We start from the raw sequence: 26,028 nt of genomic DNA on the forward strand, positions 1-26,028 counted from the left end.
GAGTCTCATTACATCCCACAAGTTGACGAGGTTTCAACCTGACAACTGCCGGAATTTTATTCTTTTATAGAATTCTTGTCGCAGTCATTTGCAGGTATAACTTTCCCCAATTTACGTACATTAGCTGCGATGCAGCAAGATTCAGGGAATGCAGTACAGCAATCTTTGGCTGCGCAGTCATAGTCTTCATGAAGCCTCGGGGGAGAAGTAGCAGCTAAGTCACACCTGGGGCCACTTATCTCTCTGGAACAATAGATCTGAGGTTAAAAAGGGACAAGCACAGTAAATGGATAGCTGCATCTGTGAGCGAAGGGTTAAATAAAAGTATATCCAGGGAGGTCAGGATGTGAAGGTCGGGGCTCTCATTGCTCAATCTGCTTGGGGCCCCAGCTTCACACTGGGGATCTGCAGCTGCATCCACTATGATCCCCGGAGATCGTGGCGGGTCATATGCAGGACGTATGTTAATATGTGACTGTATGTCTTGTGTACTGCGGCACAGTGTGACAGTCACACGGCGGTCACTGGCTGTAGTAGAGCATACGTCATCTTACTGAAGAGTCCATGTAGCTGTGCCCTAGAGGGGTAGATTTTTGGGTCATAATCCTTATGGTCACCGATTTTCGAGGAGTCATCGTTCCTATCCTGACTTTTCTATATTAGATGTATGCAGTTCTATGGCCTCTTTTAACATGTTCGTTTGTTTAGATTTGTCATTCAGGGCTGTAATAAAGCTGGGTGACCACATTCGAAATAGCTGCCAACTAGTTTTTCCTATGAGGAATATAACTAAGAAACAGATAAAGGTTATATGGGTTGTCCAGGAATAGGAAACCAGAGCCAATTTCTTCCAAAAACGGCACCACCTCTGTCCTCAGGTTATATGTGGTATTACAACTTGTCTTTATTCACTTCAATAGAACCGAGCTGCACTGCCAGACTCTGAGTACAGGTGTGGCACTGTTTTTGGAAAAAAATTGGCTTTGGTTTTCTATTTGTGGACAAGCCCTTTAATGGGGTTATCCCAAGACTACCAGGACCCCTGCTGATCACGAACAAAGGTCAATCGTCCAGCAACACGCATGCTTGACCCGCGCTCCATTCATTGTTCATTGTTGAGACGTAAAGTTTAATGCTTTGCAACATTTGCAAAATTGTGGTGACTGCCATATAGTCGTTGTGACCTATTAACTTGTGCAGTAGACCAGTATCACATTGTGCGCACAGCAGAGCCTGTGTGGAGTCACATGGCTTCACTGTGCCGCCATATGATGCTGCGTACTGTACAATGTTAGGCTTTAATCACACATAGGATACATATCGCTGCCAGTCACTTTGCACAGCGCCCAATGCTATTTAGTGCCATCAGAACAATGGGGGAGATTGATCAAAACCTGTGCAGAGGAAGAGTGGTGCAGTAGCCCATAGCAACCAATCAGATTGCTTCTTTCATTTTCCACAGGCCTCTAAAGAGGCCTGTGGAAAATGAAAGAAGCAATCTGATTGGTTGCTATGGGCAACTGCACCACTCTTCCCCTGCACAGGTTTTGATCAATCTCCCCCAATGTGTACCGTAACCTATCACTTACGAGTCCTAACACCGCCATATTTATGCCTACAACTGTCCGCAAGCAGCTAATCCCCCTTTAATAGAGCAGAGCTGCAGTACAGCATGCAACCTGTTTACCAGTGTGGCACTGTAGGAAGAATCTATTTATTTATTATTTTGCACAGCTCTGCTTCACACGGCTCTCAGGATTTTTGCTTAAGTTTAAAGTTTGAAGGGGAATTTGCTGTTTATAGTGAATAATGTATTGCTAAAGGTGGCGAGGAGAAGGTTAAGCCTGGCATCTGACCGCAGCATAGCTAGTAGGGCGCTGACTTTAATGCTAAGAACATAAGAAATGCCCTCCGGTGGCAATTACTTGGCTAAGGAAATGTAGATTTACAGCCTAATGAGAAGAGAAATGCTGCGAGCGCTGGTTTTAATCCCACATGCCCACGGTTTAGAAAAGTGAGCCGGGCAGTAAACATGGCTGAACCCTAATCTGCCCGCAGAGTCCGCACTCCTGCTGTGCCTTGTTAACCTCCTCTAGATCCCTCTCACTTCTGACTTTACTCACTTGCAGTTATCAGCATTAATCTAGTCCCATGGTGGTTGGAAGCTTTTGGCTAAAATCAGCGTTTATTAACCAGTGTGCTTCCAGCTGTTTTTAAAACTACAACTCTCAGCATGCCCGGGTATGCTGGGAGTTGTAGATTTTCAACAGCTGGAGGCACACTTGACTAAAATGATTCCACAGGTTTAAAAAAAACTTTATTCCAAAAACAGCGCCACAACTGTCTTCAGGTTGCACTTGGTATTGCAGCTATGCCATATCCATTTGAACATTGTACCACCACAGATATATTGCTACTTCTGTAAATGGGGTGGAATTTCTGCAGCAAATCTGCCACATATGGTTACAGAATGTGCAGGTTAGTTTATTTACTGCAGCGGATATTTGGTGTGCATTAGATTAACCATTTGCAGTCAATCGGGAAAGATTATCAACATATCTGCGGCATATCCGCAACATGGTGCCGATTGGATTTTTTAAGTGTCACCCAGTGATGCCATTCATGTACCTTATGGGTGTATTCATATGGCTCAGTGGTGTGATGCTCGGTCAGAAAATTTCAAAATGGTGACAAACCTGTTCAACCCGAATATAGCCCATAGATATTTTATAAAGGAAAATTCTCCTACTATGATTAAAGTATACCTGTCAGATCTCACACAAAAAAAAAAAATGTATATGTTGCACTGTACCTAGTCCTGTACATCTAATTCTTATGCCTTTATCACCTGTATTTATTCTAAAAAGTCCTCTTTCCATTAGCTCCCAGTGTTAGAAATCCTCTCAGGGGAAGGGGCGTGTGAGTGCTGAGAGGTGATTGGTGGGTCTGCTCATGCAGCCTTGTCTACGAGTCATCTCTTGTCCATGACTCATGGACAAGCCTGATGCTGCTGCAGGACTGGTTAGTGTCCCAGTAGGTATGAGGACCCCTGGTGGTGGGATTTCCAGGGGCCGTTTTTTCTTAATTTTTTATTTTTTTTTATATATATATATTTAACCCCTTAAGGACGCAGGACGTAAATGTACGTCCTGGTGAGGTGGTACTTAACGCACCAGGACGTACATTTACGTCCTAAGCATAACCGCGGGCATCGGAGCGATGCCCGTGTCATGCGTGGCTGATCCCGGCTGCTGATCGCGGGCGTCCGCCATTAACCCCTCAGTTGCCGGGATCAATACAGATCCCGGCATCTGCGGCAGTTCGCGATTAAAATGAACGATCGGATCGCCCGCAGCGCTGCTGCGGGGATCCGATCATTCATAACGCCGCACGGAGGTCCCCTCACCTTCCTCCGTGCGGCTCCCGGCGTCTCCTGCTCTGGTCTGTGATCGAGCAGACCAGAGCAGGAGATGACCGATAATACTGATCTGTTCTATGTCCTATACATAGAACAGATCAGTATTAGCAATCATGGTATTGCTATGAATAGTCCCCTATGGGGACTATTCAAGTGTAAAAAAAAAAATGTAAAAAAATGTAAAAGTAAAAGTAAAAAAAAAGTGAAAAATCCCCTCCCCCAATAAAAAAGTAAAACGTCCGTTTTTTCCTATTTTACCCCCAAAAAGCGTAAAAAACATTTTTTATAGACATATTTGGTATCGCCGCGTGCGTAAATGTCCGAACTATTAAAATAAAATGTTAATGATCCCGTACGGTTAACGGCGTGAACGAAAAAAAATTAAAAAAGTCCAAAATTCCTACTTTTTTAATACATTTTATTAAAAAAAAAATTATAAAAAATTTATTAAAAGTTTTTTATATACAAATGTGGTATCAAAAAAAAGTACAGATCATGGCGCAAAAAATGAGCCCCCATACCGCCGCTTATACGGAAAAATAAAAAAGTTATAGGTCATCAAAATAAAGGGATTATAAACGTACTAATTTGGTTAAAAAGTTTGTGATTTTTTTTAAGCGCAACAATAATATAAAAGTATATAATAATGGGTATCATTTTAATCGTATTGACCCTCAGAATAAAAAACACACGTCATTTTTACCATAAATTGTACGGCGTGAAAACAAAACCTTCCAAAATTAGCAAAATTGCGTTTTTCGTTTTAATTTCCCCACAAAAATAGTGTTTTTTGGTTGCGCCATACATTTTATGATATAATGAGTGATGTCATTACAAAGGACAACTGGTCACGCAAAAAACAAGCCCTCATACTAGTCTGTGGATGAAAATATAAAAGAGTTATGATTTTTAGAAGGCGAGGAGGAAAAAATGAAAACGTAAAAATTAAATTGTCTGAGTCCTTAAGGCCAAAATGGGCTGAGTCCTTAAGGGGTTAATAAACAACCATATTACAAAAGATCTTCTATTCAATTTTCATCAGTAACAACATATAAAAAGTTTTTGGATCTGACAGTGCCCATTTTTAAAGGGGTATTCCAGGATTTTTTTTTTTATATTTGGCTATGCTACAGGGGCTGTAAAGTTAGTGTAGTTCATAATATAGTGTCTGTACCTGTGTGTGACGGTTTTCTCGCAATTTTTGTGATTTTCGCCCCAATATTTATTTTTTACAGCATACTAAATGACTGTTGTCTTGGGATGTCCCAGGTTGCAGTGCGTCGAGACCTGACATCACTAGTCAGCTGATGACAGGGATCCTGTCTGCTTCAATGGGTGGAGAGACAGAGATAATTTTGTAACAGCTGTAGGCACCCTGATTAGAAAACACTGATCTTTTGAGCTTATTTGTTCTGCAATGGGTGGAGTGGCTGATGTGTGGGAGGGAGGAATGTAACTTCTCACTTACAACCATGGAACTATGGGATGTGTAGTTTAAGAGACCAAACTGTACAGAAAATACCCAGATAGCCTGGCGACATCCCGGGCAGCGGTGATGGTCCGGAGCGGCGGGGGCAGGTGAGTACAACTTCCTCTACCAGTGGTCTTCAACCTGCGGACCTCCAGATGTTGCAAAACTACAATTCCCAGCATGCCCGGACAGCCGTTGGCTGTCCGGGCATGCTGAGTGTTGTAGTTTTGCAACATCTGGAGGTCCGTAGGTTGTAGACCACTGTCCTATACTTTACATTGCACGGATCCCTCAACATACGATGGTTTCAACAAACGATGGTCCATTTGGAACGCATTACCATGGTATGTTGAGGGACCACTGTATGTGCTTTTAAAGCTCAAGCTTTAATGTAACTTCATTCTGCTGGAGAAGTTTCCTTGGAGTTTCCAGTAACGCCAGCTCTCCCAGTGCCCCCCCACATCATTGGCCCATGCTGATGGTTTGATCTGTATATGTGATCCCTGTTATAGTCTGTGGCTGACCAGTGACTTCTGATCTCCGGCAGTAACACAGTGTTCCAAATCCAGGCTCAAGATATAAGGCCATGAGTCCTCCTCGCCGGTGTATTTTATGTCCTCTCTGAATGTTTGGTCATGTGGATGGTCACACAGCTTTCCCTGTTTCCTGAATGACAGATCTGCCTGTTCAGAACCTATTAACAGTTTCATCTCAATGAATCTTTGTTCGAATGCTGTTAATGGATGTTCCACAGCTGTTGCTAAACTACAATTCCCAGCATGCCCTGACAGTATTTAGCATTCTCTATTGCAGTGTTTCCCAAGCGGTTTTCCACCTTTTGCAAAACTACAACTCCTATCATTCTCTGAGACGGCCTCTAACGTAGTGGTCCGTAACCTGTCGCTCTCCAGTTGTTGCTGAACTACAATTCCCAGCATGCCCTGATAGCTTTGAGGATTCTTTATTGCATTGTTTTTCAACCTGTTGGTCTGTAGCTGTTGCAAAACTACAACTCCCATGGTGCCCTGACAGGGCATTCTCTGTGCAGGGTTTCCCAGCCTGTGACTAGCCTTCTGTGGCAGAACTACAATTCCCAGCATGCCAGAAGATTTAGTTCTGCTACAGCTGGATAGCTTACAGGTTGGGAAACCCTTCCTTAGTACATGGCCTCTCGCATAATCCCGTGTTTACAGTATCCTCTTATTATAGTGAGTATTAGATGCCGCTGTTTACTTCATTTTGGTAGTGGCGGCGTTGGCAGAGACGACCGTGTTTATCCCGGCAGCGCTCGTGAGGCTCCCACTTGTCCCATCTATAAATGGAAACCTTACCCTGCCTGATACCGCTCCTCCGGGACCTGTTGTACATACGAGTCTTGTTAGCGTTCACGGGAGCTGACCCCATTGGTAAACATATCTCTCAAATGGTGGGGGAGGGGAGAGACCATAGAACAGGGTTTCCCAACTAGTGTGCCTCCAGCTGTTGCAAAACTACCATTTCCAGCATACCCAGACTACAACTTCCGGGCATGCTGGAAGTTGTAGTTTTGCAACAGCTGGAGGCACACTAGTTGGGAACTACTTCTATAAAATATCATCAAACAGCAGTATTTTACCATATAACAATCTCCGTGGGTACAGTGATCCCTCAACTTAAAATGGCCTCAAACATACAATAGTTTCAACATACAATGGTCTTTTCTGGACCATCGTAAGTTGAAACCAGACTCAACATACAATGTACAGACAGTCCAGATCTGTGAAATGTGTCACAACTGGAAGAACCGACCAATCAGAATGGGCATTTTACTGGTCAATCACCTTTATTACTGAAGTGCATGCACTGACTGGCTGTCTGGTAGCGCCCCCTACAGTACAGGGAGGAACTACAAGTTCTGTACTACTCCTTACCTGTGCCAGGGTTAGCTGCTCCTTTGGACACCAAGTAAGGGGGGCTCCATTTGGGACACTGTGTGTACTGTATAGGACCCTGAAGAAGCTCCTGTCCTCTACATAAACCATTGTTTCCCAGCCAGGGTGCCTCCAGCTGTTGCAAAACTACAACTCCCAGCATGCCCGGACAGCCAGCGGCTGTCCGGGCATGCTGGGGGTTGTAGTTTTGCAACAGCTGGAGGCACCCTGGTTGGGAAACACTGACATAGACAGTGATTTACAGCTTCCAACAGATCTTTCTTACTTGTATATGTAAGTAATTGCTTTATCTGTATTAGCTATCTACTTATTTTTCTTTAATTCTCAATTCTTCCTATTTTTGGATGACATTTTGGTGGCTTCAGAACCAATTACCAGGTTTCCATAGTTATGGACACAACATACAATGGTTTCAACATACAATGGTCGTCCCAGAACCAATTAATATTGTAACTTGAGGGACCACTGTACTATAATCAGAACTGTACCGATAGTCACCCTGCTTTTCCAGGAACAAATACTACTTTATAAGCCATTCAAATGTTCATGGTTTCCACTAGTCTGCGTGTTCAGGACCCATTATCACTATCAGGTCTATGTCATCTGAAAGTATCTGTATCCGCGGCAGCAAATTTGTATATTCCAAATCCTGCTGAGAATTGTATCCATTGTAGGTAATGCACTGTAAGGGATCCTTCAGGCTAAATTCATGCCCGTCCTGCAATCCGTTCGATACTTTTGCAAACTGCTGTAAAAGGATCCCATTGATGTCAGTGGGACTTATTTACAGTTGTTTGCACCCGTTTGCTTCCTATTCGTTTATTTTTTCTTTTTTTTTAATTGAACAAAAAAAAGATATAATAAATTTAACATTGAAATCTATGGGAAACAGATGAGCCTATAATGTCATCTGTTTGCATCCGTTTTCTTCAATCCGTTTTTCATCCGTTTTTACTTCTGAGCATGCTCAGAACAAAAATAAACTTTTTTGTTTGTTTATTAACTGAACAATAACAGATCTAAATGGATGCAAACGGATAACCTCTGCTTACGTCAGTTTGTCTGTTAAAAGAAAGGTCAGTGAACCTCAATAGATGGATGCAATTGTAGCAGAACCTCAGCTGAAGGTACGTTATCTGCTTCGGATTGGTAATCTTACCTCCATAGCTCAATGGATAAACCGCCTTGGAGCTTTGGGCAGTCTTAGAATAGCAATGATCCTGATACGTGTCTCTGCTTCTTAATGGGTGTATGGGGTAACCCTAAATCCCAGTGAGGTTGGGAAGACCTTCAGGGTCATGGGACGCTTTAGAGAGCCCACCCCTGTGGCCATGAATATGCATGGGCAGTGGGGGAGTCCACTTTGCCTAGTCCACTTTGGTCATATACTGTTTAAAGTGGTGGTTTTCACTTTTATTAATTCCTGGGAAAGCTGGGTGCCATGAAGAAAACAAAAAATATAGGTCAGCGCTTAGAAAAGCTGGGTAGCACTCAGTCCGGCCACCATTATAACGTTTATGGCACATATGCCCAGGTTTGGCATGATAAAGCTACTGTTATGTTCACCATTCAATGTGTCACCAAGCTTTCTTAGATTCCTGAATTGCAAGTCTGCCACTATAAGGTTAGGGTCACAGAGTGGTTGCACTGTCTAAAATCTGTAACTTTTACAGTAAAAAACACACACAAAATTTGAGCTTTGGATTTAATATCCCGACAGGTACATTTTTGTGCTGGAAACACTGATTGTAGTGCAGATCTCCCACCTTGACTTCATTGGGGAAGTAAAAATCCTCAATAAATCTGCACTGTTGCGGAAACACTGTGGATATGCGGTAAACTCCATTAAAACCATTGGGAGGAGTCTTTAAAGCCAGTATGTCTGGCCTCATGGTTTATGAAGTCACTAATTGTGGCACAAATACTTGGTAGAATGATTTGCGCTGCCCTTGCCATTTCTAAGCAAGTGGGTGGGGCTATGAATAAAGGAGGCATGGCCTCCAGTGCACAGCAAATGTACTACTTATGGTAATGAATATTCGTAAGATATTGCTGAAATTTACAGCACCTCAGAGCTGGAATAGTTGTTTAGGCCATTCTTCAGCATGGTGTTGTCTCAGCAGCTCCTGACTGCTCATTCACTCCCGAGACAGTGCATCATCATCTGCTGTCAGGATTGGCTGGATCCCGTCTGTGAGCTCAAGGCCTCCCCCTTAAGTGATGCCACTACCTCTGACTAGTCCCTACAGCCTACATCACCATCTTTCTGTTGTATGTGTGTGTGTATATATGTGTGTATATATGTATATATATATATATATATATATCTCTTTAAAATGCTGGGTTGTCTTTATTATCCCAAAATCAGAGCAACGTTTCGGCAGTAGTAGCCTTTATCAAGCAGTAGCCTTTATCAAGCTTGATAAAGGCTACTACTGCCGAAACGTTGCTCTGTTTTTGGGATAATAAAGACAACCCAGCTTTTTAAAGGTCCGTGACCTGACTGGTGCTGTGTTACTTGGATTTCGTGTACAATTTTCCTGGGCTGGTGGCCTGGGCAAGCACGGGCACAGAGGTCATATTTATAGATAGATAGATAGATAGATAGATAGATAAATATTCTTTATTGGGAAGTTAGGGGAAGAATGGAGTGTGTTTATACCATTATACCATGAGGCCTTGTGCAGAGCTATGTTATACGCAGAGGAGCAGACAATGAATGTATACAGCAGGTTCTGCAGGCTGTTCTCATCTGTTGTGCAGCAGTTGTGAACTCACAGGAGTCCTGTAGAAGGGGAGTAGGATGGTGGGAGCACTGTGATGGATAAGTGAAAGGAAGCAGTGCATCTTGGGAATTGTAGTAATGAGCAACTGCTCAACCAGGGAGTAGACAGAGGACATGGTAGGGGAGAGGACTACATATCCACATCACAAATGGCGGTTTTAGAACTGTGGCAGACAGGTAAGCAATGCTATATGCTTCTGCAGTGGATTTGCTGCGGACATTTTTTTTGCAGTAATTCTGCAGTTAAATCTGCCAAACAAATGTGCACTTTCTGTGTGTTTTTGTAGAGTGTTCCCTTTAAAAAAGTGAGAAATCCTCATTCATTTAGGGCAAGTGTGTAGGATCGGTAAACAAATCTGACTGGTGTTTTTTCTTTTTTTTTTCTTCCCCTTCTGTTAAGGACTTGACAGCAGAGGCCACCAGGGATTTCTATGTAAAGCGATAACCCCGACTGTCTGATAGAATATTCCTAGGTCAGAGTCGTGTACACACATCTGCTATTCCCCTCCACTTGAAGCCATAAAGATTTCTATTCTTTGCACATCTCGGCCCCGGTGAAATTGGTTTCTGTTTTTCTGTTTTAAGATGTATTTTGCAGTTGACCGCCGTTGGCTGTCCAGGCATGCTGGGAGTTGTAGTTTTGCAACATCTGGAGGTCCGCAGGTTGGAGACCACTGTCCTAGATCATAGTTCTTAAAGGGGTACTACCGTGGAAAACTTTTTATTTTTTTTTATTTTATTTTTTTTAAATCAACTGGTGCCAGAAAGTTTAAACAGATTTGTAAATCACTTCTATTAAAAAATGTTAATCCTTCCAGTACTTTTTAGGGGCTGTATACTAAAGAGAAATCCAAAAAAGAAATGCATTTCCTGTGATGTCCTGACCACAGTGCTCTCTGCTGACCTCTGCTGTCCATTTTAGGAACTGGAGAAAATCCGCATAGCAAACATATGCTTCTCTGGACAGTTCCTAAAATGGACAGCAGAGGTCAGCAGAGAGCACTGTGGTCAGGACATCACAGGAAATGCATTTCTTTTTTGGATTTTTCTTTAGTATACAGCCCCTAAAAAGTACTGGAAGGATTAAGATTTTTTAATAGAAGTAATTTACAAATCTGTTTAACTTTCTGGCACCAGTTGATTTAAAAAAATAAATAAATAAAATTTCCACGGTAGTACCCCTTTAATTAACAGTTAAAGGGAATTGTGCTAATATTTGGGGCAGGAGTGTACAGACCCTATAGCGTGTAATAAGTTGGCCAATCCACCTTCCCTTGACAGTAGGGCCCGGGGCTTATTTGCCCTCCCAGCTGATCTTTGCACCTTGATTGTATTTCCTATGGGCGAGGGAGTCCTTCAAGTGTTTTTATTAAGGCATGGGACAGTGTTGGGGGCCTCTCTCTCCAGGGGGCCCATGGTAGCCCTATGGACTGCCTCTGTTGTCTGTATAGCTTCTAAAAAATGATCATGGATTTTGGATACACATTGTCCTTTTCCTTCTTTCAGTTCCAGTGGGTGTTAGGTGGGAGCAGCATTCCTCGCCCGGACCACACCGTGAAGATGATGCAGTAATCACTTGAGCAGCTTGAAACGCGGTGGAGAAGGATGAACAGCGAAGAGGAGTTTTTCGATGCCGTCACAGGTACATAGAAGACATGTCTGAGATCACGTGTTGTGCTGTCAGGTGTAAAAGATAAATGGCGCTGTACCGCAAATCTCAAAGTAAGAATTTGTTGCAAACAATGTGCAGATGTTTTAGGTAAAGATCTCTGCATTTTAGTCTTAAAGGGGTATTCTGGAGGAAAATGTTTTATTTTTTCCAAAGCAGAAAGTTTTGTATATTCTATTTAAAAATTTTAAACCTTCCCGTACTTATCAGCTGCTGTATACTGCAAAGGAAGTTGTGTAGTTCCTTTGTCTGACCACAGTCTAAAGGGGTACTCCGGTGGAAAACATTTAAATCAACTGATGCCAGAAAGTTAAACAGATTTGTAAATTACTTCTATTAAAAATTCTTAATCCTTCCAGTACTTATTAGCGGCTGTATACTACAGAGAAAATGCTTTTCTTTTTGGTTTTCTTTTCTGTCATTACCACAGTGCTCTCTGCTGAAACCTCTGTCCATGTCAGGAACTGTCCAGAGCAGGAGAAAAATCCCCATAGCAAACATATGCTACTCTGGACAGTTCCTAAAATGGACAGAGGTGTCAGCAGAGAGCACTGTGGTAATGACGGAAAGGAAATCCCAAAAGAAAAGAATTTCCTCTGTAGTATACAGCCGCTAATGAGTACTGGACGGATTAATAGAAGTAATTAACAAATCTGTTTAACTTTCTGACACCAGTTGATTTAAAAAAAAAAAAAGTTTTCCACCGGAGTACCCCATTTAACTTTCTGGTACCAGTTGATTTTGAAACTTTTTTTTTTTTCCTCTACAATACCCCTTTAGGTCGTAAGGAAGGGCCTGATATCCGATCCCAGGGATCCCCCAAACCTTCACTCTGGCCTTCCAAGTTGTCTGTGTCAGTCCTAGTTGCACCATTACATTGGGACTAAGTGACACAGATATAACAAGGCGGTCGATGATGATGGTGGTGGGAGGACACTTTAAAGCAGTGTGTCCCAACCAGGGTGCCTCCAGCTGTTGCAAAACTACAACTCCCAGCATGCCCGGACAGCCAAAGGCTGTCCGGGAATGCTGGGAGTTGTAGTTTTGCAACAGCTGGAGGCACTCTGGTTGGGACACACTGCTTTAAACAGATAGATAACCATTCACAAGAAACCCACAACAGGTGCTGGCTGATTTGGATTATAATTTACAAATTGTGTCCTAAAACTAATTTCAGTCTATGGTACTTTTGTACATATTTTCATGGGCCTAAATCTGGTCCTAGACATTTTATTGGTAGATCCCATTGACTGTGTCCTGATCCATCAACAGTTTGCGGTTAGATAGGGTTGGACAGGTTTAATTTATATGTTTGCACACATCTGTACGCCACGTGTGCTGCACGCTTGTGTTACTAAGGGAGTCGGCACTGATAACAATTTTTTTTACTTTTTCCCCTTACTCTATACTGCTTGCTTTGCACATTAAAGGAGTACTCTGATTTAAAAATGTATACCCCCCAAATGTCCCCCATGGCTGGTACTCTCTGGCCATGTACTTTTTGCTCCAATTGGTTCAACCTGTCTCCCGGTGCGGCGCTCCGTATTTCATGGCACTTCCTGGTTATGGTGGTGTGGAAGATGATGTAAAAATAGTCATCCCCCATGCTGCTTTGCTGCAAGTTCCTGTTCCTCTGTGCCTGACTTCTCCTCCCTCCTGCTCTCCCCTCCCTAATAATTTCAATAGTAACGCCGCCCATGCCCCTAAACCCACCCCAATCATCTGTGTCTCCATCCCCCTCCATTCCCCGGCTACCATATGAAGATTACTAACTTGTTACTAGAATATCCCTGGTAGTTACTAGAGATGAGCGAACTTACAGTAAATTCGATTCGTCACAAACTTCTCGGCTCGGCAGTTGATGGCTTATCCTTCATAAATGAGTTCAGCTTTCAGGTTCTCCCGTGGGCTGGAAAAGGTGGATACAGTCCTAGGAGACTCTTTCCTAGGACTGTATCCACCTTTTCCAGCCCACCGGAGCACCTGAAGGCTGAACTAATTTATGCAGGAAAAGTCATCCACTGCCGAGCCGAGAAGTTTGTGACGAATCAAATTTTCTGTAAGTTTGCTCATCTCTAGTAGTTACACCAGCGCAACTATCAGGGATATCATTGGACTACAGTTATCAAATGACCGATCCCGGGGAATGTGTATGTGCGCAGGCGCGTCTGGCGCAGGCGCTTGCCTGCTATGTAAAACTAAGTAGTTTTGAGAATATCCCTGTTAGTTACAGCAGCGTAACTATCAGGGATATCATTGGCCTAAAGAGATCACATGTCCGGTCCTGGGAAAGGATTTGTGCGCAGGCGCGTCTGGCTTGCGCTGATAGGCTAGAGGCATTGTGAGGCGTTTGCACAGCCCAGCGAATGACGTCTGTGCAAACGAAGATTGTATGAATATGTAAATGGTGGGAGTGATCTTTTCGTGGCTAGGGGGGCCGGCATAGAGCGGGGAGGATCCTGAACAAGGTGACGTTTCGTTACCAAGATGGCCGCGGCCCTCAGCATGCACGGGGAACGAAATTCATAATTGTGACAGGCAGCCTGTACTTCCAGATTTTGGAAAAGTCAGGGGTGCGTGGAAGTAAGACAACAGAGGTAATTGAGGTTGCTATATAACTTATTGCTGGCTTTACAATGGGATAAGATAAGTTTGCTTCAGAGTACTCCTTTAAGATTAATAGGCAGTTTACTGTAGAGGTCTATAGTGGATGGTATATGATAAAGCACAATACTTTACACCCAAGATAGATATAGTTATACTGGGACACTGCAGAAACGGAGAATGTGCACTCGCTTCCTTTTTGCTATTGCTTAAATCCAGATGTAACCTTACTGAAAGGTCCATGACACAAGGTTTCCCCTTCCTGAGATTACCTTCTTCTGCATCTATAAAAATGCATCTTATAGTTGGGTATTAGGCAGATCAATGTATGTACCTTATCCTCCTACCATTCCATGCACTGCTGCCCCCCTATATGAGTGTGACACCTTGTTTATTTTCCTGGATGAGCAGCCATACACTTCATAAAGCTGGAGGCTACCTCTAGCCATACACATGCATCCATGGCTTATCACTTTACTGCCAATTGTGGCTTTTATGACTGTTCACCAATACTCTTCTCCAGTGACAAGATCTATTGGCAGAGATGCACCTCTTGGACCCCAGTGCAGAATCTATAACCGCACCCCCTCACCATGCACTGCTGTATTCATGGTCACTTATATTTTTCAGCAGCATAAGGGTTAAGCCATGTCCACAGATCTTGGCTAATAACCTTGTTGTGCAGCAGCGAGAGGAAGTGTCTCAGGGCACGGGATACACACACCCCAGTTACTGCGTATCACGTAGTGTTGGGTCACTAAGTGTTATGTGCAGTCACCTGCCTAATGCAGGCGAATCAAGCTTCCTCGAGTAGGGACTGTAATACTGAACCCCATTTCTGGGTGCACTTTAAGGCTGTTGCAGTGGTGGTTTAGCTGATCTGATCTTGGACTTGCAGCCGGGTTGATAATCTGCAGCAGGAGTAATAATCTGGAGACCTGATACGGCACATTACAGCGGTCAGTGCACACTAGTAGTTTTTACACTCCCTGTCTTTCCTGCCTGTTCCAAATTACAAAATAGACAAGAAAGACAAGAACAGCAGAGACTAAATAGGAGCCGGTAAGGTGAATGTCGCCATTTCTGTTCAGAGCGTTAGTGTCCCTGCCATTAGAAAAAAAATTATAATTTTTGCACGTCACAGAGACATGTTAAAAGTTTTAATCGATTAGGGTCTCTGGTCTAATCTTCCACCAACCAGGAGAACAAACAGGGACGGGGGGGAGAGGACGGGGGTTAAAGTGGCTACAACATATTATGGGGCAGGGAAACAAAGATACTTTTCCCCGCTCACTCTCCTAGACCTCGACCAATCAAAACTTTTGACATGTCAGACTTTATTTAAATGAGAGGGACATTTTAAAGTAGTTCTACACAGATGTGCTGTGATATTCCAAGTCAACAAAGGGCACAGGGTGGGTTCTTTTTTTATTTCTTTGTTCCTTATTCCCCTGTAGAATCATCCATTTCAGCTGCTTCATATTTTGCCTAATAGGAAAACCTGTTTAGTATGCATTCCTCATAAGATAACAGAGCTTCTATTTTCAGAATTTTGGATTGCGCTGTCCCTCTTAAACCTCCTGGAAATGTATGGCAATTGACAACTGGCCATTATGATTGCTCTTGTCTACAGACTGCAGCAAGCAGCTGCTATTGTGGGCTATCAAAAGCTTCTAGAAGTACATCATTCACTTCAGTAAATATGGGTCAGTAAAGAGGAAGTCTAGCTGAATGTTCAGCGGCCAGGATGAGGTAGATATACATTATGTCCGGGAATAGCGTCTAGATTACAGGTTGTAACACTTAATTCAGTTGACAGGAGGGAAAGGGGAGAGAATATTATTTTCTATAATAACGCTGTATGATGAAAGAAAAGATAACTTTACCATTATGAGGATTAGATTCTCGATGCAGCACAGGTATGAGCATCTGCACAAATGACTGCTGGGAAATGAAGTTCAAAGAAAATCATGTGACAGTCAGAAGCTCCACCCAGCACAATGATTTCTATACCAAAAGGGGAGCGGATAAAAATAAGGCAGTCTTCATAAGTTTTAGAGGGAAACACGTATTTTATTTCAACTAATAAAATATTAAGTTTGCTGTGGGAAGTGGATGATGTATCAGGAGGAATAGAGATCTTAATAGAGATTATAGCACTGCTCTCTTATTGACCCTGTTTATTCATGCACCTCATATATAAAGGCTGCATTTGTTCTGCGTCATTGTCTTTTTTGTATCCTTGATTACGGTATGTCTTCTTCTTCTTTTTTTTTTTTTTTTCTCTCTCTAACCCTTCATTCCCATCTCCAGTATTTTAATTTCCCTGCTTTGCCCCCTCCCAATGGTTTGTATGTGTTTGTAGATATTTATCTGCAGCTAGACAGGCGCATGATGCGGTGGCGACATTGCCGACAGATTAACATGTACTAGATTTTCAGCAGAAGGAACTGTACTTTTCAGGTCTTGTCAGCAAATGCAAAATAGATAATAAATGAATATATAAATGAGCTATTTTGCATCTGCTGAAGGCTCTACCAGCATCGCTCGATGCCTCTGATCCTTACTTTTCATTTTCTTTTATGAAAAACAACCAGAGGGCAAAATCGCTGGTAGACCTGCAGAACTGTGCTCAGGGCAAGAGATATCTTATGCCAGCACTGCGTAAGCTGAGGTTGGGTTGGTGACTGTAGGTGAGCCAAGGCACAGTGTGTGTTAAGCTGATGTTCCGAATTAGGTTGGTGCTGTGGAATGCTTGATTTCGTGGGATACTTATCTGACACCTCTTGGTTTCATGGGACATTATGATTTAGATTTGGTAGGTGTAGGTAGTTTGCAGCATGATCAGTTTAGGTTTAGAATGTCAAGTAACCACATTTAGGTTTATATGTAGTTGCAGCAGAACTCTTTGGAGCTGCCTTGTCTATAGAACACACAAGAATAAATATGGTAATATATGATTTAGCTAAACACAATAAGGTCAGCTCTGCTGCACCTAATACACTTTGTCTGCTGCCTCTAACATGCTTTAAAGCTGCTCTGTCTATAACAGTAGGATTACCTGCAGCTCTGCTAATAAACAGATAACATGTAATATCAAGATATACAGATATTACTGCAGATAAAAACTTGCCTCATGGTACATTTAACAGCCCTACTGCCCATGACACACTTGGTCCCAGTACCCCTGCTGCACTTATTCCACTTTTTCCTGCAGTGCTCTTTGACCCCCCCCCCCCCCCATGTTCTCTCTGTCCGCCTCTCCTGTTCCTGCCTCCCTCTCTCCCACCATTCCTGCTGCTCTGTCTTTGCCCCCCCCCCATTCCTGCTGCTCTCTTTGCCCCCCCCCCATTCCTGCTGCTCTCTTTGCCCCCCCATTCCTGCTGCTCTGTCTTTGCCCCCCCATTCCTGCTGCTCTGTCTTTGCCCCCCCATTCCTGCTGCTCTGTCTTTGCCCCCCCATTCCTGCTGCTCTCTTTGCCCCCCCCATTCCTGCTGCTCTCTTTGCCCCCCCATTCCTGCTGCTTTGTCTTTGCCCCCCCCATTCCTGCTGCTTTGTCTTTGCCCCCCCCATTCCTGCTGCTGTCTTTGCCCCCCATTCCTGCTGCTTTGTCTTTGCCCCCCCCCATTCCTGCTGCCATGTCTACCATAACCCCCTCCTGTTCCTTCTGCAATCTCTATCCAGTTTTGTTCCTGCCGCAATCTCTATCCCCCCTTCCCTGACACCATCTCTAACTTTTGCCCCCAACCCCCCCCCCCCAAACCATCTCTATCTTTTGCTCTCCCTCCCGTTCCTGCCACCATCTTTACCCCCCCCCCCCCCCCCCTCCGTTCTTGCCCCCATCTATTCCTTATACCTATCCCATGATTGGCCACCCTCCTGACAAGATTGTGCTGCACTTGTAAGTCACTGGCTCCCGCTCACTCTGAAGGCAGCAGCATTCTGTCTGGGGTTAATTCTGTGACAATATTTTCTCTCCTCTCCGCTTTTGGTTGATTAGAGGATAATGAGGAAATCCTTCTGCCATCTGGAGATTGTGACAACGGGAGACAACAATTTTCTGATGGGAGCCGGAGCTGGGCCCCTCCAAATGTTTACAAGAGGAGCAGAGCAGAGTTGGCCACTTGGCACAACTGGCAGGATGAATTTACATAGGACTGCAGCTGCTGCATCACCTTGTCTCTGCATGTTGTCCTGGTGCACAAATGAAACCATTCAATAGTAGATTCAGCTCTGCTACATCTGATCCGCACGTGCATTGCTCAGATTTTCAGTTTCTCACTGGATAAATCCAATTATACAGCGAAAAAAATCAATCTATGCAATTACAGAGATTACTGCGTATTGATTGTGTAATGTAGTGAACGAGATGTGGGCTTTGCGGGTGACAAAACTGTCCATTGTAAAGCCTATATAGGCTGTCGCCCAGCTCTGTATTGTTATGCTCCCTCTCATCCATGTGTTACCTGTGTGTCATTCTTTACTGCAGTGCTTCCCAACCAGTGCACCTCCAGCTGTTGCAAAACTACAACTCCCAGCATGCACCTGTTGTGGGTTTCTTGGGAATGGTTATCTATCTGTTTAAACCAGGGTGTTTCCAGCTGTTGCAAAACTACAACTCCCAGCATGCCCGGACAGCCAAAGGATGTCCGGGCATGCTGGGAGTTGTAGTTTTGCAACAGCTGGAGGTGCATCGGTCGGGAAACACTGCTTTACTGCAATTCTGGAGTTCTGTTTACAAATCAGGAGGCTCAGGCTTTATTCACACGTGGCGTGTTTATCACCATTTAAAAAAAAAAACGTGGCACAGGTATTTTACTTTTTTTCTTTTTACTGCAATTATGGAAATCCCGTACACATTTACTGTTTTCACCTGTGTAGCTGTCAGTCTTTACTGCAGCTTAGGAATGCTATTCATGAACCGGTAAGCTCAGGATGATTTTAACGCTCTCCGTATAGAAAGGCAGATGTTGTAAAATGTGAATGTGCACGTTCGGCAGGAAAGGTTTGACGTCTGGACTTTGGCCGTGACATGCCAAAGGGAGCCCTACTCGCTATTGCACAATATCCATGCAAGGCTTTGTGGACAAAAAATACACAAAAACTGGGCTGACCTTCAGCTTCTACTCAGAACGGAGCAGAGTTCATTGTCAGCCATATGTAACACTCACCCTCCTCTCTCTGACAGGCACAGACTCTGACAATTCATCTGGAGAATTTGCAGACACTAGCCAGCGCAACGCAGGGATGACGCGCACCAACCTAAACGCGGCGTCTGAGGATGAGGCGAGTCCGCAGGAGAATGGGGTTAAGAAGCATCGGTAAGTGGTGGTTGTGGTGGTGGTGGTTGTGGTGGTGGTTGTTGTTGTTGTTGTTGTGGTGGTTGTGGTGGTGGTTGTTGTGGTGGTTGTGGTGGTGGTGGTGGTGGTTGTGGTGGTGGTGGTTGTGGTGGTGGTGGTTGTGGTGGTGGTTGTTGTTGTAGTTGTGGTGGTGGTGATTTGTGGTGGTGGTTGTGGTGGTGTGGTGGTGGTGATGGTGTTGGGGTGTTTGTGGTGGTGTTTGGTGGGGTGTTTGTTCGGGTGTTTGTGGTGGTTGTGGTGGTGGGGGTGGTTGTTGTGTGTGTTTTGTTTTTCTTCTTTCAAATTCTTAAAGGGGTACTCCGGTAGAAAACTCTTTTTTTTTTTTTTTTTTTATCAACTGGTGCCAGAAAGTTAACCAGATTTGTAAATTACTTCTATTAAAAAAAAATCTTTATCCTTCCAGTACTTATTAGTGGCTGTATATTACAGAGAAAGTTCTTTTGTTATTGGATTTCTTTTTAGTTTTTTTTGTTTTCCACAGTGCTCTCTGCTGACACCTCTGTCTGTATCAGGAACTGTCCAGAGCTCCATAGGTTTGCTATGGAGATTTGCTCCTGTTCTGGACAGTTCCTGATACGGACAGAGGTGTCAGCAAAGAGCACTGTGGGCAGAAAAAAAAAGAAATCCAAAAAGAAAAAGAACTTTCTCTGTAGTATAAAGCAGCTAATAAGTACTGGAAGGATAAAGATTTTTTTTTTTAATAGACGTAATTTACAAATCTGTTTAACTTTCTGGCACCAGTTGATTAAAAAATGTTTTCCACTGGAGTACCCCTTTAAATGAGCCATTGTTCCCTGTTATCAGCCATTTGCGAAAAATAAGTTCTTTCTATGTATGTGTGTGTTACTGATCTCAGCAGCTATTTGAGCTAGCAAATAGAGATCTTACTGTGACCTTACTACAGTGTTTCCCAACCAGGGTTCCTCCAGATGTTGCAAAACTACAACTCCCAGCATGCCTGAACAGCCTTCGGCTGTCCAGGCATGCTGGGAGTTGTAGTTTTGCAACACCTGGAGGTGCCCTGGTTGGGAAAAACTGCCTTACTATATCTGAGTGGCCCCAGACTTTAGACCTCTAATTCTTACATCAGTGATCCTCACACTGGGACCTCCAGCTTTTGCAAACGTACAACTCCCAGCATGCCCGGACAGCTGTCTGGGAATGCTGGGAGTTGTAGTTTTGCAAAATATGGAGGTCCACAGTTTGGAAACCTCAGCTTTACATCATATACAAGGATATACGGACATCAGCAGGAGGACATTGAACCTGTCCCAAGAGCTGACAATCTAATGAGGATTTAAAGTACATTTTGTGCCCATTTTGATGTTGACTTTCTGTTACCTGAGAAGATCTTATAACATGGCGATGACTTCATTATTCTATCTAGTGAGATAATATATAGATAAGACGGTTATTATCAACCAGTTTCCACATATGATACCTGGCTGGATATCTTATCTGCTGCTATCTCCCCTGTCATTACATGACCTGTAGAAATATGTGCAACTGCAGCTGTTATGGTGTGGAATTCAGGTTATAGGATAATAAAGGATGTAACTCAGGATCAGTGATGTGTAATGTATGTACACAGGGACCCCACCAGCAGAATAGTGAGTACAGCTCTGGAGTATAATACAGGATATAACTCAGGATCAGTACAGGATAAGTAATGTAATATATGTACACAGTGACCTAACCAGCAGAATAGTGAATACAGCTCTGGAGTATAATACAGGATATAACTCAGGATCAGTACAGGATAAGTAATGTAATGTATGTACAGTGACTCCACCAGCAGAATAGTGAGTGCAGCTCTGGAGTATAATACAGGATATAACTCGGGATCAGTACAGGATAAGTAATGTAATATATGTACACAGTGACCTAACCAGCAGAATAGTGAGTACAGCTCTGAAGTATAATACAGGATATAACTCAGGATCAGTACAGGATAAGTAATGTATTGTATGTACACAGTGACATCACCAGCAAAATAGTGAGTGCAGCTCTGGAGTATAATACAGGATATAACTCAGGATCAGTACAGGATAAGTAATGTAATGTATGTACACAGTGACCTAACCAGCAGAATAGTGAGTGCAGCTCTGGAGTATAATACAGGATATAACTCAGGATCAGTATATAAGTTATGTAATGTATGTACATAATGGCTCAGAATTATCAATCTGTTTAAGACAAAAACTCTTGTTTTGCCCACAACAACCAATCACAGCTCAGCTTTCATTTTACCAGAGCTCGTTAAGATTTGAAAGCTGAGCTGTGATTGGTTGTTGTGGGGAAACAAGAGTTTTTGTCTTGAACAGATTGATAATTCTGGGCCATTGACTCCCCCTTTTGTGTGGAATATATATAGAAGGAAATTTAATTCTGGCTATAGGCTTTACCTGTATACTTTTGACGATAACCTGGGCCATATTTGTACGTTATGGATTGTTCTATAGGCCATCTGGCTGCCTAATGTGTATGTATAGATCTGGGGCATTGGATTGTGACCCCTATAGACACTGGTGTGAACGCTTGCACTGTACTGTGCTGCACAATATGTTAACCCTATGATAAGAATGGAGAATAAATGCATAATGAAATTCAGAGGCTTTGTAATAGCTTTCCCGTGTTGACACTTAATGTGCAGTAACATAATCATACGGGTGGCTTTATTAAGTACAAATTACCTGTTTAACCTGAGCACCAGGAACATTACTTACAGTGTATAAAGATGCGAGGCTGCAGGGGGTAAAGGCTTTGTATAAATCTATTCAGTGCTGTCGGGTAATTGCATTCAAGTGCATTAACCTTCCTGGTTCTACCATTTTCCCAATACATCTCAGTAGTACACACAGACTAATGGAGTGTCGGGTAATCTATCCCCAAAGGCGTCATCCCCCCCCCCCCCCCCACACACACACACACTGAAATACAATGATCTGCCGAAGTCCCCGAGACAACCTCTTTAGTCAGGCTGTTTCCTGGTCGGTTTTCTTAGAAACAGATTTAAGTGAGAATGACGTGGCTTTTACCCAACTTTCCCAGGTTCCTGATGGAAAATACACCTTGCATATGCAGAGGTATTTGTTGTGGTATAACTGGGAATATTTCCCATATTTGGGGGGGGAGGAGCTAAGTGACATTTATATAATAAAAGTTGAGCAATTTTCCATTATACCTTGGGCTTCAGGCCTAGCATTTCTCAGATCTGAGGGTTTGTTACAGTGTTATCTAGTCCAGACAATACTCTGTGATCGAACCAGTCTGGACTCCAGGTTGATATGTTTTATATGCACTGATACATTGTAGCAAATTACTTGGTCAGGAAAGAGAATTGGCATAAATAAGCTATTTGTGCCTCCCGCTACCCAAAAGACTTTACTGTGTCACCCATCACATCTGTAACATGGTCGTCACCTCTCTGTCCTCCAGACTTTTAGGAGTGTGTTCTGAGCCTGTTACATCAGATTCCCAGATCTGTCCCTGACTCCTGGATAAATAACATTTAACTAATACCTTACTAGCACCTTCCTGATACTATGATGCTCCTGTTAAGGCTGCTTTCATACTATAAAATCTATCTGTTTTAAAGATCTGTTCAATGTTCCGTTATAAAAAAAAAACCTGAAAATAAACGGCCGTTACAAAATCCCATTATAGTCTATGGGATTTTTACATTATCCGTTTAAACCCGTTATAGCCCATTATTAATAACGGTCACAAAATAACATCCATTATTAATACCGGGTTAAAACGGATAATGTAAAAATCCCATAGACTATAATGGGATTTTGTAACAATCGTATTGGATTTTGTAACGGCCGTTTAACGGCTGATTTTCAGGTTCTTTATAACAGAACATTGAACGAATCTTTAAAACAGATACATTTTATCGTGTGAAAGCAGCCTTATATAGCAGAATAGGAACATTTGTACGAACAGTCTCCTCTACTACTGTATGATGTCACTTGTTTTATTATACTTGTTTTGCTCTTTATTTGTAGTGGTCCTTTAAAGGGGTACTCCACTGCACCAGCGTCCGAAACATTTTGTTCTGAATGCTGGGTGCGGGCTACTGGGGTTGGGACATCATGCACACGCCCCCAAGTGATGTCACGCCACGCTCCCTCAATGCAAGTCTATGGGAGGGGGCGTGGCAGCCCCTTCCTATAGACTTGCATTGAGGGGGCGTGGCGTGACATCACTAGGGGGCGTGTGCATGACGTCACGACCCTCGCTGACTGCACCCAGCAGAATGTTCCGGACACTCGGGCAGTGGAGTACCCCTTTAAATAACATTATTTCTTCTTACAACGGTGTCACTAATATAAGTTAGTAAGTAAATCAACATACATTAAAAGGGTTATCCTGGAAAAAACATTTAAATATATATCAATTGGCTCCAGAAAGTTCAACAGATTTGTAAATGACTTCTATAATTTTTTTTAATCCTTTCAGTACTTATGAGCTGCTGAAGTGGAGTTGTTCTTTTCTGTCTAAGTGCTCTCTGATGACACCTGTCTCGGGAACCGCCCAGTTTAGAAGCAAATCCCCATAGCAAACCTCTTCTACTCTGTGCAGTTCCCGAGACAAGCAGAGATGTCAGCAGAGAGCGCTGTTGCCAGACAGAAAACAACAACTCAACTTCAGCAGCTGATAATTATTGAAAGGATTAAGATTTTTTTAATAGAAGTAATTTACAAATCTGGTTAACTTTCTGGAGCCAGTTGATAGATATAAAAAAAAAAAAAAAAAAAAAAAAAAAAAATTTTTTTCCTTGAATACCCCTTTAAGTAAAATGTCAGCTCTCTAGTGCTTCTTATCAAGCGTTTAAGTACCAGGTGTTTTTAGTTAATCTCTTTTATGTCTTTTCCATTTTGGAGGACTATATAAGGGATCTATGCGCATGCATAACTATACTTTACCACCCTCCCCATCTGGTGCAGGGAGTGTTCAGGGATCAACACATTGTGACAAGTGGTGGGTGCACTAGTAAAACCTAAGCAGTGATCTTACTATAATCTGGTGTGTCTGGCACAATCTGATGTTTCGATCATAGATCCCACTAGGTGCTTCCATAATAGATCCCGACAAGTGCGTCCATAATAGATCCCACCAGTGGATCCCTGCCTGGTGTGTCCATGATAGACCCATGATAGACCGTTTTATTACAGATATTGATAAACAGAAGGGTCTCTGGCACTCTGGAACTTCCCTAAGCTATCCGGCTACCATTTTTAGTTTAACGGCCCTTTCAGAATGAAGCTGAAAGTGGTCAGAATAGCTGCTCAGACACCTATGGATGCATATATGGAATATTGTATCTGGTATGTGCATTGAATACATAGTATGCTGCATCTATATCTTAGCACTAACCAATATTTTTCTTGATTGTTTTTCTCAGGACCACCCTTCCTGCCCCGATGTTCTCTAGGAATAATTTTAGCGTTTGGAGCATATTAAAGAAGTGCATTGGGCTGGTAAGTTGGGAGAATCTCAGAGTTAAATTTGCAGCCACTTAGAGAACTCTGTTCACATTATCGTTATTGACTACCATGAACCCTCGTGATCCTCAAAATAAAGGAGCAGCTGCCTTACATGAATAGATATAATGCCTGATTGTATTTCCAGTAGTCGACATGGAATGCCACTTTGCACAAAGCAATCTTTAGGAATTTGAGTATGTGATGCGGAGATGCCCCTGATGGTTAAGGGGGAGCCAATGAGCAGAAAGACAGGCAGTCCTGCAGTGGTGATCAAAACTGAATTTGGGCCAGGTATAGTTAATCCCTTTGGGCTAAACTCCAAATATAGCAGCCACCAATGGGAATTTTAAAGATTAGAAGCTACTGACGAAATAATGGGCTGGAATAATCCAGACACCTGCTCATGCTACAGGTGCTGCAATGTTTCTGCTCTAATCCCTTACAGAATAAGGTCATTTACTAATGGATTTTATTCCTGGTGTTATGAACCAGCAGATTGCTGCCACCCGGCTTCAATCACACACAAATAATTGACATTATAACTTCTGTAAAGACCAGCAAAGCCGGAGAATTGTCCGTATATGCTGAAGACCAGCTGAATGTAACAGTGAGTATTGCTGCTATGGCACACCTCAAACTGTATTCAGTGGTGTGAAAATGTAATAAAAAACTACTTGTCCATGGGACGATCCACTTGTTCTGGCCAATTTTCGCTTTTACCCTCTTGTTGTTTCCTCCTCGCACTGTAATAGCCATAACTAACTACTATAATGATGCCTCCTCCTATAATAATCATAACTAACTACTAGAATGATGCCTACTACTATAATAATCATAACTAACTACTATAATGATACCTTTTTAATTTTTCCATAACATTTATGCTCCGTAACAAAAAATAAAAACTATTGAAGTGAAATATGGAATAGTAAAAGATAATTATGCTAATTTGGTAGTTTTCTTTTCTACGCCATTTACACCTACACCTTGTGGTTGAGCTAACATGTTATTTTGATACTTTAGGCCAGCTTGATTACAGCAATACCAGATTCATATAGTTTCCGTCATGTTTTACTAATTTAAAATAAATTCTGAACTTTTTGAAAAAAATGTAATTGCCATTTTCTGACCCCTGTAGCTTTTTTTTTTTCTTTTAATTTTTTTTTACCCTTTACGAGGCTGTATGAGGGCAAATTTTTTGTGCCATAATCTGTTTTTTATATCTGTACTATTTTGGTATTGATCTGACTTCTTAATCACTTAACTTTTAGTTTTCTGGGATATTATAAAAATTGCAA

General features: G+C 42.6%; 1 protein-coding gene across 2 annotated transcripts in view; it reads left to right on the forward strand.

Moving 5' to 3' along the window:
- Positions 1–26,028, forward strand: part of OSBPL2 (oxysterol binding protein like 2) — a 99,790-nt gene that overhangs the window by 44,304 nt on the left and 29,458 nt on the right. The window contains exons 1-4 of one of the 2 annotated variants that reach the window (XM_056549248.1): positions 10,004–10,078; positions 11,112–11,247; positions 19,067–19,199; positions 24,649–24,724. In XM_056549248.1, coding sequence (XP_056405223.1) covers positions 11,211–11,247; positions 19,067–19,199; positions 24,649–24,724 — 246 coding nt within the window. In that variant the 5' untranslated portion in view covers positions 10,004–10,078; positions 11,112–11,210. Of the gene's footprint in view, positions 1–10,003; positions 10,079–11,111; positions 11,248–19,066; positions 19,200–24,648; positions 24,725–26,028 lie in introns of those variants that run through there. The other variant, XM_056549247.1, reaches the window with a different exon arrangement.

This window comes from Hyla sarda, chromosome 12, assembly GCF_029499605.1.
Source record: "Hyla sarda isolate aHylSar1 chromosome 12, aHylSar1.hap1, whole genome shotgun sequence".
NCBI lineage: Eukaryota > Metazoa > Chordata > Amphibia > Anura > Hylidae > Hyla > Hyla sarda.